Genomic DNA, 20621 nt, shown 5'->3' with positions numbered 1-20621 from the left:
CTGTATATTACTACACTGTTAACTGAGCTGTGCACACACTGCAGTCACTAGATCATTAAACAAATCACTAAAAATATTTATTTTTAATGAAATAAATATGATAATGAGTTTTCTCTAGTAAATTAAAATTACTCTGTTCAGTGATTAAACTAAATAATTTTAATAAACAACAATGAACTTAATAAAGTAAAAATCTATACTTACGATGTCATAAGTCCTGGTACAGAGAAATGTAGAAAAGATGGTTGATTATTTCCAAATACTGGTTTTTCAAACTGAAAGAAAAAATATATCAAAATCACCATTAAATTCTGTTAAGTTGTTGAAAAAAAAACAATTGTAATGCAAATCTTAGGTGAATTTTACAATAATTATATTAATAACACAGGTCAAAAAATAATAATTTGAAACCGAGATAAAAGTAGGAGAATTAGATTGTATTTTTTTTTTGCTAAATCTTAAAATGAAATCAATTTCTTTATCACCCTCAGATTTTTAGTTATGACCCTTATATTGATAAACTTCTTAAATAGCAGAATACAAAAATAATAATAATTAGAATTCCTACCTTTATTTTGCAGACATTTAAGTTTGCTTATCTTAATTTCTTTTTTCTTATTTTCCTTTTGTGTTCAATGAAGTCTTCTCTTTTTATCATTCAGCACTAGTCACTCATCATAGATTCATCCCATCTGCCTTGATAACATTATTCCATCTGCAGTCTATCTTTGTGAAACCTTTCTCCTTGTTCGTCACTGATGCTACCAAAGTTTAAAGGGAAAAATTTCAAATAGAATGTAAAAAATGAATTTTCAATGACATTCTGCAGCCCAAATTTTTGTAGTTCATTTATATGGTGATTATGGTTTTCAGCTTTTTTGTTTCCAAGATAACCACTAATGATATTTTTGAATGACTTCCATGCTGCTAGTTCTTTAGGATTCATTTTTCTGTCATATATATTCTCACAAATTAATTTTCTTATTTGTGGCCCAATGAATATTCCCTCTTTTAATTTGGCTTCACTTAACTGTGAAAAAACTTTGGCTAAATATTTAAAGCCGTCTCCATCTTTATTTAATGCTTTTATAAAATTCTTCTCAGGCCTAGTTTTATGTGTAGAGGTGGTAAAATAATACAATCTGCTTCGACAAGAGAATACTGACAAACATTTTCTTTTCCTGGGGTAAACTTATTTCTTTTTGGCCAGTCTTTAAATGCATAGAGTTTATCTGTAGCCTAACTATCCCACAAACACAACAAACACATATACTTTGTAAAGCCACTCTGGAGACTGAGAAGAAGTCCTATCACATTCAGGTCAGCAATGGTTCGACATGAGTGTTCATCATAATCACTAGTTTTTTAAATTTTTGACGTATTTTCATACGTCATATTTCTTTCATTTCTACAGCATGTGCTACTGGTATAGAAGAAAATTTATTCAAGTTATGTAGCAACACTGCCTTTAAACTTCTTTCTGATGAATCTAAAAATAAATGTCAATCATTAATAACATATTCAATATTCAATGTCAGTTCAGACAATAGCCTCCTAACATCATGGCAGGAACAAATTAAACCATCTCTTCTAATGTATTTCAGTAAACTTCTTTTGATTTCTACATACTGAAATTTTAGTATCCTTGTTTAAAAAATTTGATTCTTTAAGAAGTGAACCTAGAAGTTCTGCATGTTGTTTCAACAAATACAAGTCACAAATTAGGTCACTCATTTCAGCTTGTCTGCTTGTGTGATGAGGTGGGGTTGTATTTGATTCTTCTGGAATGTAATTAATATCTATTGAAGTTAATTATTCATCGGTTGAGCCTTCTTGGGTATCAAAAATTTCTTTCCAAGAAGTTGAAGTGATCGGAATCAGTAAATTAACGCCATGAAGTAGTACTGGTCTAATACCTGAACGAGCATTTGGATATGCTATACTGCTTTTATTGTTTGAATTGAAACCAGTAACATTTGTTAAGCAAAAATAGCATTCATCATAATGGTCAGTAGGTTCTCTCACCAAATCATACATATGCCAAAAGGCAACGCTCTTTTTTTCCTTTTAACCACTGGGTTAATTTAATGCAGCACTTGATGCATGCTACATTGGAGCCCAGGATTTATCTTGATCTCCCAAAGGACAGCCAAAATAATGTTTGAAAGCAGTTTTCAACAGATTAAATAGTGATTTTTGTTGACTTTTTGTGGTGAATTCTCTGCAAACATAACAAAAAATATTTGGAGAATCTGCTGTTTTGGAATACATATTCAGATTCAGCATATAAAATACTATGTAGAACACCTACAGTTCCAAATTTTATTTTGACCAGTGTAATTGGCATAAATACTTCAAACAGTTCATCCAATCTGGTTTGGTGTACAAAATCAGTTGTTTCAAAATGCTTATTAATTAACCAGATTTTCATCTTAGTAAAGAAAATGCAGTCACTGAACTCAAAGACTTTGCAGTACGGGGGGGATCTACAATATCCCTTTCACATTGCTCATGAAAAGCCATTGCCTGATCTCTGAAGTATGGTTACATATTGTCATACAGAATTACAGCCTTCATGATAATTCCATGCCATTTATTTTGGACTAATCTGTAAGAGTTTTCAACCTTTCACAATAGCATTATAAATAACACGAAATCATAATAACAAGGAATTTTAACTGAAAGTCAGCTTTTGGAGTAGCTCTCATATAATCCTAGTAAATTTATCACCAGATACACTTAGTATTTATTAATCACCTTTACAGCATTTTATTTATGTTAGATCTTTATCATCTAAATACAAGAAATAGTAAATTCATATCATATAATAAACAATAATTGACTAATAAGTAGCCCTCAACAATTTTTTCATAATTTCTTAAGGTTAATAAATAAGAAATCCTTCCCAAAATTCTAAACAAGATGATTGTGGAAAACTTCCACGATCATCTTGCTTCCATAGATGGTAAAGCTACCATCTAAATAGGGAATTTACAGAAAGTAGTAACATCTCTCTGTTAATCCTGCTTGAAAAGATGAGAAGTAAAGCAGCAAAAAAATGAATGGGAATTGTTCCATGGAAAACCAAACCAACAATCTCACCAAAAAATAATTATTAACTCAAAAGTATAATTTTATTAAATTAATTCTAAGATAACTTACCCTGACTGGAATGCTTGCCAATTTAGGTGATGAATGACAGTTTATGAATAGCTCTTGAAATAATTTTAACATGTCATATATCAAATCTCGTTTCAGCGTAACACTCATCCACAGATCTATTTAACAATAAATGTATTATGAAAACTTATTTTTATAAACATAAGAATCTAAAAAAAAGAAAAACAATCAAGAATATAACAAATTGTTATCTAGAAAACAATTTTCTTTTCATTCTTCTTTATCAAAAGGATAGATTAATAGTTGTTTTTTGATTTTATAAGATTTCTGTTAAAAAAAATCAATAAAATCTATTGATGGTATATTTTACCTCTTTCAAAAAATGTTAAAATTCTTTACAGGTTTTTTACCATCCTAAATTTTGATGAGACATTTGACACTTTACATTTTTGGGTAAATTAAGCATATTCATTATTGAATGTCACTAACTGAATTATTATTGAATATCTCTCCCCCCTCACACTCTCTCGCTCTCTCTCTCACGTGCGCGCGCGCCCGTGTGTGTGTGTGTGTAAAAGCATGTATGAATGATATACACTATATGTTTTGTTCTGCAGTAATTTACGCTTATTTAATCCAAAGATTGTGCAGTTCATAAAAAGAAGAACTACGAGACAATTCTAATTAAATAACACATTTATGTTATTTAATTAATTCTGTTATTGTATATTTCTTATACTGTTATTATAAACATTTCCATGCATTCTAAAAATATTACATTTAGTTATCATAAGAGAATGCCAAAATTTCACAAATTTGTAGCTCTAGAAATACTGAATATATTGAATTGATTTAAAAAATAACTGATCAGAAGGTTAAAGTTTATGACTGATTAGTCCATTTGTTGGTCTGCAGATGTTGAAATGATATTCTACCTGCTGCCAAAACCATTCAACCTTTTCTAGCATAACCATAATCAAACAGTGAATCTTTTAATTTATATAATATTTTTTTGTATCTAAAGAAATATTCTCATTTGGGTTGTGACTGAAGCTGCTAGATAGCCAAGAGGTGGGCCCATCTTCATTAATTCTACTACACAGGGATTTACATTTTTGCATACAGGACAGCTGAAACGGACTAGCAAATTATCTTCTAAATATAAACAAAAATTCAGCAGCCTAAAAATCATATTGCTATAAGTTTTGTTTAGCATAAAATATCCAAATTAACATATTTAGGTTAAATGTGTACTTTGATTTCAAATTTTATATGCATTCAGATACTGCAAATACTAATTCAACATTTTGTTTTGTAATTAACCTAACCTTTTTTTCTGTTTAGCCTGCAGAACCACCATAAGGTATTACTTCAGAGGATGATATGTATGAATGCCTAACAAAGCGTTTCCGAACCTTCATACCTACGAATATTATTCTTTATTTCCACTAGTAGAACATGTTCTAGAAGTTAATACATTTTACAAGAACCAGGCTGTATAACAATATTTTTAATTTTGATATGTTTAATCTTTAACAATAATTCTCTGATAATGTCGTAATGTGTCATAAAAATTAAGAAAATATTTGATAAATAATATACTGAGTGGCTCAACATAAACTGAACCTTTTCTTTCTTTTTCCTGTTTAGCCTCCGGTAACTACCGTTTAGATAATACTTCAGAGGATGAATGAGGATGATATGTATGAGTGTAAATGAAGTGCAGTCTTGTACATTCTCAGTTCGACCATTCCTGAGATGTGTGGTTAATTGAAACCCAACACCAAAGAACACCGGTATCCATGATCCAGTATTCAAATCCGTGTAAAACATAAACTGAACCTAGAGCAAGCAAAGGACAAATGAACTGTAAGTTGATATTAAACAAGTAAATAAAAGACAAAAACCTACTTACGTGGATTCCTCTGTCTCTACAGATATTACTGGAAATGTTTATTCCCATGGTGGACCAGGCACAGTTTGGGCCTATGAATCACATTCAGTGCAACTTGCATTAACTCGTTCCACTGGATGTTGGTGATGGCATTGTGTATATTCTGTTGCAGTGTGTAAACAGTTCGTGGATTACTCAAATGAAACTAGCCCTTCAGATTGCCTCACAAGTAAAAATCACAACTGGATAGATTAGGCAACCATGGAAGCCATAGATTCTTCAAGACATCCCGTCAAGTGTGAAAACTAAGTGCACTGTTTCCAAGGAAAAGTTTGCTGTTGCACCGTCCTGCTGTAATCGGGAAACATCGTTTGTCTAGCGTCAGTTGCTCAACGAAGGGCTAGAAGATGTCGGCGCAATGTGGTGAGTTCATTGTTTCTCTGAAGAAAATGGATCTAATTATTCTCAACTCCGACACACCGCACTCTACTCCAATCTTTATGTCATGCAGCGTAAGTCGAATATTTGTCGTCGATTTCTGACAGACCAGTATTGCGACTTTTGAGAATTAATGTTATCACTTACATGGAACCATGCCTCGTCCATCATTAAGTAGAGATTTGAATCAAGTAAACCACTTTCAAAATCCTCCAGCAGTAGCCATGTCCAATACTGTACATGTTTATCATGGGCTGTAGGCTTTAACTCTTGTAAAGCCATGATCTTGTATAACTTCAGGTTCAGGTCCTTTAGGATGTGCTGGCATGTTTTTTGCTAGCGAATACCTTCCTTCTGTGCTTCAGTCCTTTTCACAAATGGGCATTGATGCTTCTTATTAAGCACAGATCCAGTTCACTCAAACTTCTTTATGAGCTCATATGTGGATGACTTAGTGGGTGTTTCACTGTTGAACTTGCATGGAATTTTTCTTGCAGTCTTTTGATCAATCTGTCCCGTGTGTAATATTCCTTGACGATGAATATTTTAGCATCCTTCATCAGCGGTATATCCGTGTGTGTGTGCACTGCTAGTTGGCTTTATCACAACTGCATTTCCTTCATAACTACAGGTCATGTTCCTCTTCCTGCGCTTTTCCCCCCTTGACATTCAAGAAAGTGTGCATCACAGCTTACTACAAGGCATCAAAATGTTATTGCTTTTGCTACATTGAATATACTAACGCTTTTCAGTTTCTCCTCTCCTATGTCCAGTTCAGTCTATCTTGGGTTAGAACTTCAGAACAAGTAAAAATCATAATGTAAACAAAACATAATAATATTTTTTTTAAGTATTAAAAAAATTTTATAATATTACTTTTTTTAATACTTTTTATTTTTATTTTTTTAAAGTGTTCTGTGTGTGTGGTGTGTGTTTGTATATATATGTGTGTGTGTGTGTGTATGTATATATATATATATATATATATATATATATATATACATAAAATAAGTAATTACTGATATTATATTCTTACTTGACATATCAATCCACACATCTATAATACTGCTATTTAGTACACCATCCAAAGTACGTGAGCCATCCTCTATTCTTTGGAAAACAGAATCTGTGTAATTACTACGAAACTGAATAACACCCATCACTTCTCCTTTTCTAGCAGCATATTTTGCATCATCTATGTTGGAATACTCTTTCTGAAAATTATCCAGTTCAGAAGATATTTAATTACAATGGAATCTAATGAAATCAATACAATGGAATTAAGAAACCATTATGGATTATGTTAAGTATTTGAGTATGAGAATACAAAGAAATTTCTCCATTCAATGTATTTCAACTATTTGAGTGGTAAAAATGTAATGGAATTAGCTGTACTCCTGTAGAGCTCATTCCACCTGTTAAAGTCAAAGCTAGATAAAAATGATTAAAACAAGAAATAAACAAAGCCTGCTAAATTTATTTCTATTAATGTTATTAAATCATTTTTATTACTTTGTGCTCTTAATATATTTTAATATTTCCACAAAATACATTTATTGTTAGTCTAAACGTGTCTTCAGTTTGACACAGGAGTCATCCATCAGTTGTTTATAAAAAAAAATTACGTTGAATTACTTGCTTTGTTTGGGTAATAGTTAGTATGTTAAAATTATAGTTTAGGTAGCTTATTAAATGTTACATAATTTATATAGATATTTTAAAAAACTTGATTTTTAACATTAAATTATGAAATTCAAGTTTTCATAATTAATAAAATCTGCAGGTACGGTTTTTAATTCTTGTTAATATATAATATGTTATTATTAAAACTTAAAAACATTACTCTGGGAAAATAGTAATGAGGATTTGCCATAGAATTCTACTCTCATGTAACTTGAAGCCTTATTGTAGAGTATAGTAATAATTTGAATTAAATATTTTTAGTATTATAATTATAAAAAAACAAGTAAGAAAAGATGTAAATATTCATACAACTTACAACAATAAGTGATCTATCAAGAAGTGAATCGATGTAAAGACATGATAATGGCCGACTGGAATAAGTACAATTAAAATAATGCGCTGTTGATCTGCAATCTTGAAAACCATTTTTTAATTCTAATGAAACAACACCAACTGCACTACCAAAGTCTTCTTTACCAAGAGTTTCATTAACTAAGATGGCCACAACAACAGGAAGCACAAATAGGAAAAATAACATGCTGAAAAAAAGAAACAAAATTATTGGAATTTAAGTTAACATATGTAGGAATTGAACTGACTGATTTAATAATTAATATGAAAACAAGTATAATTCCATTCAATATATACTTTATATATAATTAAGGAATATATAATTTATGTTGGATGTATATAGTAAACCAAAGACTGCATAAGGATGTTAATCTGTACCATTACATTTACGAGGAATATTTCTAAAGTAAAGACCACTAGGAAATCTCTCTCCTTAAGGTTGGTGAACCTGTGTCTGTTCATGGCCACACTAGTAATGTACACGCTACATTACTAGTGTAATGTATACACGTAATGTAAGTTGTCGCATTTGTTTTTTCCCATATAGTCCGAAACTTAGCTCCTTCTGAATACCAATTGTTGGGAAATTGAAAGAATTTTTGAGTGGTGAGCGATTCGTGCAAATTAAAAATGCTGTTTTATATATATATATGTGTGTGTGTGTGTGTGTATATGTATGTGTATTGTGTGTGTGTGTGTATATATATATATATTATATATATATATATATAGATGAAAGTATAGGTAGGAGAAAAATGTAACTGAGCATACTGTAGGCAAACACCTGCAGAAAAGTTGGACTTTTTTGTTACTCTATATGTGGAACATTGTCAAAATTGTCCTCCAATTACTGACCAATAGGAGGAGGTTGACAGTGATGACAGTTCTTGTGATGATCCATAGAGTTACAATAATAAAACGTGCTATTATAATGTACATAACATTTTTATTTCTCTCATTTACTCATTTTATAATTTTAGTTTTTAATTTTAAGTAAACATGATGTTAATTTTAATTATGAGGCCGGTTTTAAGGTTTGGGATGTTGCAATAAATTATATATTACATTAACAATTGCAAAAAGTTTATAATTCATTATAAATGCACCATTAGAACATTTAAGTTGTTGAAAACTAAGTTTTTGTTTTCATCATTAAGGTGGATTCTAAGGGTTGCAACATTGTAACACATCATAAATTATGTTTCAGAATATGGAACAATGTTTATTCTACACATTTAAATGATTTAGCTACAAAACACTTACATCTATAATTTTAACAATTTTTTCATAAGGGGTGGTTATAAAGGATTGAAATGTTGCAATAAATCATTAATTATGTTATAAATAGTAAAGGGATTTTAATTCATTATAAATGCACCATTAAAACATTTCAGACTGTTGAAAACTAATTTTTTTTAAATTTCATTATAAGGGTGGTTTCTAAGGGTTGAAATGTAGTAAATAATCATAACTTATATTCCAAAACATAAAAGAATATTTATTCTACATATTTAAACATGATTTCAATCTATGAAACATTTAAGTCTATGGTTTTTTAATTTTTTTTTAACAAGGGTTAGTTTTCACCCCAAAAAACAAAAAGGACACATCAAGAACATATAACTTTTGAAGCAGAGGGTTAGATAAGCTTAATTACAAATTTTCATGAAATTCAATGTTGTTGGAAAGAATTCTATGGTAATACTCTATTTTTTACCTTCTATCACTAGACTATAAGAATAATAGTAACTCAGTGGTAGCACCCAAAACAACCCACAACTGAATAAATAATTTCTCATTTCAGTACCTACTACAGTTAACAAAAAGTCCTTTACCAGTACATATACATATATACAAATAGAGAAATATTTTTTCAAGCATTTTTCCCAATGTATCGTAATTTAAGTAATTAATATAATCGAAACCACCAGATATAGTACATTAAAAGTAAGAGACACTTGCCAACTAAAGAACTTTCAAAGATTTACTTCATCATCAATTAAAATTAGAAATTACACATAAAATACATCAGCATACACTGCCTTACTATATAATATTAAAACCTCTTTCCCATATCATGGCATGACAGTGAATGATATTCTTACTGAAATATTAGTCTATGATAACAGGTCTTCAGTCTTTATTATATCTATAGTAGACTATTTAATTTGTTTATTAGTTGAAAACAATTTTTTTTTATTACATGTTATAGAAGCTCATTTTATTTCTTAATGTATGTAATTGTACATATCAGTAATTTATACAATTACTGATATATACAGTAATTTGGAAATAATAGAAATAAATAATAATAATAGGGAAATAGATATTCTTGAAAAATATTATATCAGTAAATTTAAACACAAATTAACAGAGTACAAATGGTTTGTTATATAAATTGGTAGACCTGTTATCATAGTCTAATATTTCAATAAGAATTATCACTCATTTAGTGATGATTAATGATAATGACATTTGTCATGCCATTGTATGGGAAAGAGGATTTAATATAATATGACAAGGCAGTGTAAGCTGATGTATTTTATGTGCAATTTCTAATTTTAACTGCTGATGATAAAGTAAATCTTCAAAAGTGCTACAGTTGGTCTTAATCCACATGTGATTTTAAGTAAGTTGAGATGTAAGTCATTTTTGGCAAGTTTAATGAATTATATTAGCTACATAATAAATTATAAATAAACTAATTTCATGTTTAAGAATTTTAAAATTATTATATTAAAAAGCTTAAAGTAAATAAAACTTTTAAAACTTAATACTATATTTTAAAACTTTTAGAAATAAATTTAACTCGGTCTCCTAAAATGTTAATCATTTTTTCTTGCAACTGATGTAAATTAATTTCAGAGCATGATAAAATTATTTAAAACTCTTGTTATTAATTTATTATTTTGTCATACAAGTTGTCTTCAAAAAGTATCTGTTCAAGAAACACATCTCCTAAGGTGTTTGATGCTTAAATGCCAAAAGGAGTTCTGTGCATTCACAGAAAGTATCTACCACTCTGAGATTCATCCTAAATGTTCACTTTACCAGCTTCTGATGTACAAAATTTTATTGCCCACCTACTCTCAGTACTTTGATTAATAGTTTAATTCATTACAAATAGCTTTGAGATGATGATAATGATGAAGAATGTCACTAGCATTAACTTTTTCCGCTGTTAAAATTCAATCATTGCAAATTGTTTAGGGCATGTTGACATAGCCAACATACTCAACTCCATAAAAAAGATGAGAGGGTATGGGTCAACAATTTTAGAATGTTAATAGTAGAGGGATGAAATTACAAGATGGCAGCACTGTCGCTTTGTGTAACATTTTATTTTCTCATTACATTTCAGTATGCATTATGATCCAGCTGCCTCTCGTATACATGCACACTAGTAATGCATTTGTAAAGAAATGGAACACAAGTATGTCAGGGAATTTTTTATCCCCCTATTTACTGCAAAGCCTGGACATCAGTCCATCAGTCCCTTACTGCTGGATCTTTCTATTTACAAGGTGAGTATTTAATTTTAATCAGTTACATATTTTATTTTAGTTTGTTTTATTATATGGATGAAGTTTGGCATTGTGTTCCAAACTTTTGTAGATTGTGGATTAGTAAAATATATTTGAATTCTTCTCCTGATGTGATTCCCCTTCAATCTATCCACTAAAGACCTTTTGGTCTAGCAGGAATCTGACTAATGGGGCCCTATTCTTGTAGAGGGTCCAATGTATTCCTTTCATAAGGGAGTTGCATATAGTGGCTGTAGATGGTATTGTGCTCTACCAACTTTTATTAGATAGAAATATTCAAATTGTAAATTCTAATTTATTTATTAAAGTATTCAAATATTTTTTCTTGAAAATTAAGTTAGACACTTTTTGAAAATTCCTTATATACATTGTATAATTACTGTTGTAATGTCAGCTTAGCTTTGTTAACTTGGTAACTATGTAATATTTCTACCTTTCCCTACTGAAATTACAGCAGCACTAGTTGTCAATTTCCAATAAATAACACCTTTTGACTTTACTGTTAATTAGAAATTGCAAAATATTTCTCCCGAGAGGTTAAAATTTCAAGCAATATGTTTATAATTTTATAAATATGATTTTCTCCCTCACCTCATAAAATGATTTCTTTTTTAAATTCAATGAATTAATTGAAAAGCATATTGGAATTTATCATGAATATACAGAACTTTAAGACGTTCACAAATTAACATTTTCGACCATTTATTATTTTATTAAAATTTTATTTATTGTGTTGATTGATTAAAATAACTACTTTTAAAATTCCAATTTCAAAAATAAAATGAAAATTAGTTACTACTTTTTCACGTCTAAACTCTTCTGAATAAAAAAAAATTATTTGTTTATTTTTAAGAGTTTTGTTTCTACAGACAATTTTTTTGTGTGGTAAAGAAAAGTTTTACTGGTGGATGGTCTTCCTGAACATCAATCACTCTGCTAGAACAAATGAAGTATGTAAAATTGTTACAAATTATAAATTCCTTGCTTGATTGGGATTTGAACTTAAACCCTTTCAAAGGAAAAAAGAAATCCTAACACATCACCAGATTGATAGTATGATAATCTTTAAATTTGATTATTCTGTATTACTCTTAATATGTGAGTATAAACTTTTCACTTCCATAAACTGTTATTGATTCCTAACTAGACAAAAATTCTCAAAAGATTCATTTTTGCAGTCAAAAATGTTAAATGTTCCAAACATCTTCCATAATGAATAAAGTAAATTTATTTTTAAATTTAATGAGAAAATAAATTATTATAATTGCAATGTTCATTTCTTAAAATAAAAAACATATGCATTAAAACAATATAACTAGATGTTATGTAAAGTAACTCACTCACTGATAATTCCTCATGTTCCATACAAAAGTTTTGACTAGTTGAGCAAGAAATCTTTGTTTCCTCCATACACCATTCTTTTCCAGAGGATTTGAAGGTTCACTGTTAGTAATAGAAGAAGGATTATTGTTTGTGACGATCTAAAAAATAAAATAAAATAATAAGTAAACAATAATAAAATCATTTTTCTAGATATATGAATATTGAAAACTACTACTACTATTCTGTTGTGATAAATTATTTAAAAAAAGTATGTTTCACTTTTTAAATGTTTAAGGACTTTATTTTAAATGTCCTTACTTTTATAATTATTTCTGGATTACTTTATGAATACACTTTAAAATCATCCTGCCTAAACTTATGTAAGAACATGTAAATATTTTTTTCCCAAATTGAAAAAATTATCTAAAATGAACAGTTTTGATTGTAGTAAGCACATGATGACTCAGAATTTGATCAAATTAAAAAACTAGAGAATTCATTACCTATAAGAATAGGATAAGGAAAAAGAAACTTTTTCTATATATATATATGAATGTATATGAATATGCAGATGAATATAGTGCAATTTATCATAGATAAAATTAATTAAACATTAATTTATTGTTTTACATTATCTTTCCCAGTCATTTGTATGGCTGTGATATTAATAGATCACTGGAAGCATCACTCAGAGTTGCTTTGTCTGAAAGTAATGATGTTCATTATACAGGTAGTGATAAATATTACCTGCATTTCAGAGGGGTTGGCATATAGAATGTGACAGTATATCAGTTTAAACCATTTCATTCCTCATTTTCATCCATTTCATTTCATTTTCTCTAGTAAGCCTAATGATAGGATCTTATTATTCTTGGGAATAGCTATACCATTTTCTTGAAAGACAAATCTTGTTTAGTTTTATATGTATTAGTCATTATCCTCTTGAAGACACTCCGAAAACACTCAAGGAAATCAAACTGGAATTTAGTAAGCTGTTTTAAAGCTATATATAATAATGAAAAATTTTGTCTCAGTTCACCTATGTCATTAGTGAACTTATATTATTTAATTGCCATCTTCTGATGCTACCAGTTGTTAGCTTACTTCCTCTTCATACAAATGGAATAAAGGGTTGTCAGTTCACATATTTCAAAGTATTGTGATAATAATTGTCCAATTTTTATACCATGTGGAAGTAGTGAATTAATTTATGCGAATATCAACTTGAAATCTGCCTTCTTTGCTGCCAAATCCTAACTACTAATAGCCAATAATACTAATTGCTAATGTTTAAGGACAGAAGGATAAGAGAAAATGAAAATGCTACAAACAATATTACCAAAAGAGAAACTAGTTCGTAACATCTAACAAACTGTGCTTGTACATATACAAGCATGAAACTGATCTACACAGTATGTGTTTAGAATTCTGTTTAAAAGTATTCTGTGATTTGCTGAATACTAAATCGTATTTACTACATTGTCAAAATAAATAAAAAAAACAGTAATTTTTGTAGATAAAAAGTTCATAATTGTATTATCTACATATACATTATAAATTTGAGTTATAATTTTTTTACTGTGTAAATAAATAAATCTTTAGGCATAATGTTTAGGATCGGACTTTTAAAGTCAGATTGAGCCTCCATGAGGTGCGGCAGGATATATCTAGAATAAATAGGAGAAATTTGTCCAGTGAACTGAATCTAAACAAACTTTACAACTTCATCTATCAACAAGTCATATTCCACTACCACCTCACTTCATCACATCTAGAGTTGTATCTCAGGACCTAGTCCCACCACAGGTGACCCCTTGACAGTCAACCATGAAAAGTCTTTTAAGGAATTTTCCACTGGCTGAACCAAGCAACACCAGAGTTCAGAGAAGGCATCACTAGGATAAAGTGGCCTACCACTTAGAAAATAACATGCTATTGGAAGGAAGCATTGGAATGCCCTAACACTGCACAGATGATCAAGAACAATACAAAATGCAAAATCAAACTGAATCAAATATATCAAAGCTATATTTCCACACACAATGTAAACTCATTCATGCAGACTGGTAAACAAAAAATAATAACACACCTAATGCACCAACACAAAATTCTCATCATTCGACTGCAGGAAATAAGAAACACTGACCAGGAGTTCAAAAAACAAATCCAAAAATACAAACCCAAACCCTACTAATAAAGGATGAAAACCATAATCTGCTCCATAACAATAAAGACAACGTGGAAATCCTATCAAAATATTTCATTTCCTAAATTGTGAAGAACCAACAAAATTCTAAAACTTTGATACCAGCACCCCAATAACAACACCACCAGAAAACATCAATTCTTCCATAATAAAAAAAAAGTTTACCCAGCACTGGATGAGTTACAAAGCGGCAGGAGAAGATCAGACCATGTAGAGGTCTGAAAACATGCAGGAAGACCAGCAAAAATTGCTCTTCATCAATAGCTTCAACATCTGGATCAAAGAAGAGCTACCAGAACACTGGTCAACAATCCTTATCCCGCTACACAAAAAAAGCAGACAAAACAGACCCTAATTATAACAGGGGAATCTAACTCCTACACGCATACACAAAATTCTTTCAAGAATCATCCTCAACAGGATTGATTTACAACTCAAGAAAGAAATAGAATACCAGGAAGGTTTCAGACCCTGGAGGAGCTGTCCAGACTAGATCATGAGTCTTAAGCTAATAATGGACTACAACAGAAAAAAGCAAAGATATGGTGATAATGTTTGTAGACTTCAAGAAAGCATACAATTGCATCCACAGAGAATCCCTACTAAAAATTCTAAGACACCTCAGGCTATATCCCAAATTAATAAACATCATAAAACAGATCCTTACAAACACTATGTCAAAAGTGAAATTCAGAGGCGAAACATTTCAGATCAAAACAGGACTGTGCCAAGGTGATGGACTCTCACTGCTACTATCCAACTGCGCTTTGTAAATGGTAATGAGGAATGGATCAAAAAATGCCTCCCAAAAATAAAAATAGGACAAAAAATCAAAACAAACTGTCTTTGTTTCGCTGAAAACTTGGTACTGTTATTAAACGACATCGGCAAACCTAAAACATAGATATTAGAACTTCAATTAAAAAATAGTAACCAATTACTATTAAAGAAATAATAACAAACAACATAAACAAAACCTGAGGCAAACAAGAACAAACAAACTAGCCAAAGCACAAAAATTAATCTGGTACAGCTACAGTAAAAAAGTCTATCCATAGACGCAAAAATAAGACACTACAACACAATTATAAAATTGGAAGCCACAGCAGAAACACTTTTCCTCCTGAAGAGATAATCAAAGACCACTATACTCCAAAAAATTGAAAGAAGAATTGGAAAAACCAACATCAATAAAAAGTACCAGAAAGACAGGCAGTGGTGGATTGTGCCCAACAGAGTTGTATACAAAGAGTTAGAATCCATCATTGATACCATACGTAAAAGGAGACTAGGATTCTTTGGACACATAATGAGGATGCAAGATTTGAAACTTCTAAAATAGCTGGTATAGGGTGCAAAACACCAAGACAGGATGAAGATGGATTAGAGAAATAAGAGAGGATCAGAAGGAAATTGGCCTTACATCAAAAGACACAAGTTTGATAAAATCAAACAAAAAAATCAAGGACAGAAGCACTTGCATCACACTCAAAAAAGTTTCACAAAACCAAAAAACTCACTAACAAACATCTTCAGCGCCAGAAAGGGCACAGAGATTGGAACGTATGGAAAGTACTGGGAGGACTGCAAGGTCGAAACAGTCCCTTCAAAGAAACTTTGATAATAGATTGACTAAAATGATCCTACGCGGTCATAAAAGTTGAAAAAATAATAAATAAATTTGTTATTCTATTCTGTACATGACAACACACTATAAATGTAATGTCAGGAATGGAGAGATATGTCACTTTATAAATAAAAAAAGTAACTACCCCAGCAGGTAATTAATACTATTTACCAATGCATTGTCCATATACTTACTCAGAACAATATATATATATTGAGAGTATATATATATATATATATATATATATATATATATATACTCTCATATCAGAGTATGAAGAAAATAAAATTTAATTTATTCAAATTAATTATACAATTTATCATTTATCACTTTACTCTTTTATCCCACTGAATACTTTCACAGAGATATCTGCTTTTTCTGAAGCTTTTTCATCATATGACAAATAAAAAACCAAGACAAATTCTAAAATTGTAGGGATTTTTTTTAATACCTCAGTCATTGAAACAAAATGAATCATTCTATTGTTATTATAATTTGTTGTTAGAACGTCAATCTATTATTTTGATAATGCATTTTTAAATATATTTAAAAATTTAAATCATGAATTTGAATAATTGAAATTAACTTTATTATTTCCCCAATACAGTCTCTATGTTCAAATTTTTCTTGTTCATTAATTACATTTTTTTATTTCTGTTTTTTATTATGTATATATTTTATTTCAGTGTAAATGATTTTGATTTATCACAGTTAATTTCTATGATTGTCAAGTTTTCTAGACTATAAAATACAAGTTTATATTTCCTGACATCAGCATAATTAAATTTTATCTAATATATCGTAAATGTTCCTAATGGCAGTTTTAAATTTTTTACATGACATTCTTATATATAATTTTTTATAATTTTGCTCACCATTCTATTTAATTGACATTTGCTTTATTTTAAACATTAGAAATAGATTTATTGTTATTAAATAATTTAAAAAAATCTGATGTGGACACCACAGGACTTCTTGGTATGCCAATTAAATTATATACACAAATTTTTTGTTGCACTTCATTTTTAAACTTATACCAGTTAAACTTTATTTAGTCAGTGTACAGGAGTTCACTAAATCAAAAAGTTTAATTATAATTAACTTTTATTTATATGACACCAGAAATCCGAAACTTTTGTTAATCACAAAGATACAAATAATACTGATCTAGAATAGTATATTATGTAACAAGAGTTGTAAGAAGCATATTACGCACAAGTAAAATTGTGCATAAAATAAGTGCATAATGTGTGTTACAAATCGAGTTCATGTACTATACTTTTTCTACAACCACAATCACTTCCCCATAACAAAAAGAAAAAGATGCCAATTGAAAGATACTTACATTTTTATTAGATAGAAATATAAATTTGAAGGATAGAGTAAGTATTTTGAAATTAATAATTTACAAATCATTCATATTATAAATGAAAAAATTTTCATTTATTTAAATGAAAAATTTGTATTGAATAAATTCAATACAAATATTAAAAAAAAAAAAATTATTTGAATTCAAATGTCAATAGTAATTAATAAAATAATTTTCAATGATCACTTTAAATTGAATACAATTCAAAAATGTACAGTTAGTACCAACATAACATCGTATTTTATTATTTTATCAAATAATTACATAAAATTATTTTTTTAAATAAATATATAAGTTTTAGAAGATTTTGCTAAGAAATTCCTAAAATAATACGATTCTAAATTATAATTTTCAATTAATATTAAATAATCAGAGATATATTATACATGATTATTACCAACATAACAATCAGTTATTCAAAATGTCAATTGCCCAGTCAATTGAAATTTAAAAGGAAATGCACAACTAAATGTTACAACAGTCCTAAATACAAAATTTCATAATTCTACAGGTAATCGTTTTTGAAAATGTGCAAAAGGTAAAACAAGATAGGCTTTGGAAATAAAATTATTCTAATATACTAAGATCATGCTTAACGTTTAAAAAAATTTTTTTTTTTCGTAACCAGATTATTTCTAATTCTGAAAGAAAATAACTATAGTGACCTTTCCTATAAAAACTTAAATCATTATAAGGCATCTAAGATCCATGTTACTGTAGCTAACAAGGAGAAGGCAAGGGCTTTAGGACACCGATTTGAACCCTGTTGCATGTGTGAATAGTAAGTATACTGTTTACATGTTTTCATCACAAAATACTGACATGCAACATTCAATTAGACTCAAGAAAAATGGCCCAATAGAGGTCCTTAGCATTTTATATTAGTTTATATATTAATTTTGTTTGACGTCACTCAAGTAGATATACTTACGTAAGTAAGTATTTATACTTATGTAAGTGAGAATGTGTCGGATCTGTAATCATGCACACATTGGTTCAAATCTGACTTCATACACACATAATTTTTTTAACTTTTTTTTTAATTTAAATATATCCATTTATCAATAATTATTAACCTCTGATAAAAATTTTTGAATTAAAATGAAAAGTATACAAAATTTTATTTTACTAATAACTTATGACTTTTTTTTTGTATTATAATTATCAATAAATCAACATATTTAAATTTAAAAAAAGAAGTTTAAAAATATATGTGTATGAAGTTGGATTCGAACTGACGTGCTTTACCTTTGTAAGATCCAAATATTTCATTAATTAAAATCTTATTTGGCTATAACTCTGGAACCAATTAAAATAAGTACCACTTGTGATATATAATTGTAAAGCTCTCAACCAGAGCTTATTGCTGTGAAAAAGAAAAAGTCCAAAATCCAAATGTTTTGGATTTTAGGCTTTTTTGGCCCAGTCAATGCAGTCATAATGGGAGATGGACAACTAGATGTTACAATAGTCCTAAATACAAAATTTCAACATTCTATGGCTAATCATTTTTGAGTTATGCAAGATGCATACGTACGTATAGATTTCATGCCAAAACTAGTCAAAATGTGGATTTAGGGATGGTCAAAATGGATATTTCTGCTGAAAAATGAGAACCAAAATTTTTTACGATACAGTACTTCCTTTACTTCGTACAAGGAAGTAAAAATTAAATACTTTTTTATTGTTCATTTTAAATGAATTACATTATTTTTTAACTTTAAGGTCTACATTATTCAAATTATTTCAATTCATAATTTACTTTACAAAAATACAATACAGTTCTATCATTTGTGATTTTTTTGAACCATAGGGATGATGAAGTGGGAAAAATGATGAATTAAGAAATTCATTATCATATACTATTTGTCTAAGGGAAGAAGATACTTTATAGAGGGAACAAAATCAGACTTATATTACCATGCTAAATATTAACATGTAAATGTTAAATATGTCTCATTTCCAAAATTATATTCAATCATCCTACAGGATTTCTAATCTTACAGGAAATAGTAATGCTCAACTTTTTTTTTACCTTGCAAAACTCTTAATACAAATTGAACTATTAAAATGTTTCCTTAGAAGTTAATAAAAAATTAAAATTTTATTAAAATATTTAACAGTTTTTTAATTGAACTACTAGACCAGCAGTTAGAAGTTGGTGGAACTGCATATATATATTCTTCATGTACAAAGAAAAATAATAAGATTATAAATGTGAATTTTTATTTATGCATTTAAAGTTATGTAATTATAATGGCATTTCATTTCCATTTGGGAACTTTCATTAATATTTGGTTTGATATAAAAAAGTCACACTATAAGACTATAAGAAACTTTTCATGCAATAAACTCTATACAGATGATATGGATAAAGTACATGTTCAAAGAAGAAAAAAACACATAAATTCAGGACTGTGATAAATTAAAGGGTGATGAATTAGAGGTTTTACTGAAATAGAAATAAAAATAATTGTATTAAGAATAAATCAGAGGTCAAGAGATAATTTGATTTTCTTACCAAAGAGGAATCACACAGAGTTTGCCGTTGACTTAGCTGTAGAAATGCTTGCTCTAGACTAGAACAGTTTTGATTTTGCATCAGGCATAATGGAGGTGCTTCAGCAAGCAATACACCATGTCTCATGAGCCCTATCTGTGCAGAACAACTGTAATATCATTAATCATTAATCTTAACAAAATGTATAATGAGTATTTTAATAGAAGTTCTATGGCACAAATCATTGTGTACAAAATTATACAGTTAGCTTATTTTAATTGTAATTTCTAACAATAAGATATTATATGAATGTATATCATAAAATATACAGCCAACGAAAAAGGTCGCAGCAGTTTAAAAAAAATTGTATCTTAGTAACTACTAGAGATAATCAAACAGTATTTTTTTCAAAAATTCATCAACTCAAAATTTTAATTTTTTTTTTTTACATACCTTAAACCTATGGATCGTCTTAAATAAGTTGAATTCGCAAATAAAATATTTAATAACATTAATGATAATGATACGTTTTTCAAACATGTTATCTTTAGAGATCTAGTGACTT

General features: G+C 29.0%; 1 protein-coding gene across 2 annotated transcripts in view; it reads right to left on the bottom strand.

Moving 5' to 3' along the window:
* LOC142329011 (ABC transporter G family member 23-like) overlaps nucleotides 1–20621 on the bottom strand; it is a 198843-nt gene that overhangs the window by 15789 nt on the left and 162433 nt on the right. For both annotated transcript variants that reach the window (XM_075373254.1, XM_075373253.1), the window contains 6 exons: nucleotides 20078–20212; nucleotides 12376–12512; nucleotides 7452–7674; nucleotides 6489–6666; nucleotides 3163–3278; nucleotides 205–275 (listed from right to left, as the gene is read on the bottom strand). In XM_075373254.1, coding sequence (XP_075229369.1) covers nucleotides 205–275; nucleotides 3163–3278; nucleotides 6489–6666; nucleotides 7452–7674; nucleotides 12376–12512; nucleotides 20078–20212 — 860 coding nt within the window. The remainder of the gene's footprint in view (nucleotides 1–204; nucleotides 276–3162; nucleotides 3279–6488; nucleotides 6667–7451; nucleotides 7675–12375; nucleotides 12513–20077; nucleotides 20213–20621) is intronic.

The sequence above is a fragment of the Lycorma delicatula genome, chromosome 8 (genome assembly GCF_047948215.1).
Source record: "Lycorma delicatula isolate Av1 chromosome 8, ASM4794821v1, whole genome shotgun sequence".
NCBI lineage: Eukaryota > Metazoa > Arthropoda > Insecta > Hemiptera > Fulgoridae > Lycorma > Lycorma delicatula.
Note: the sequence above shows the minus strand (reverse complement) of the source record. Positions and strands in the feature narration are given on the sequence as shown.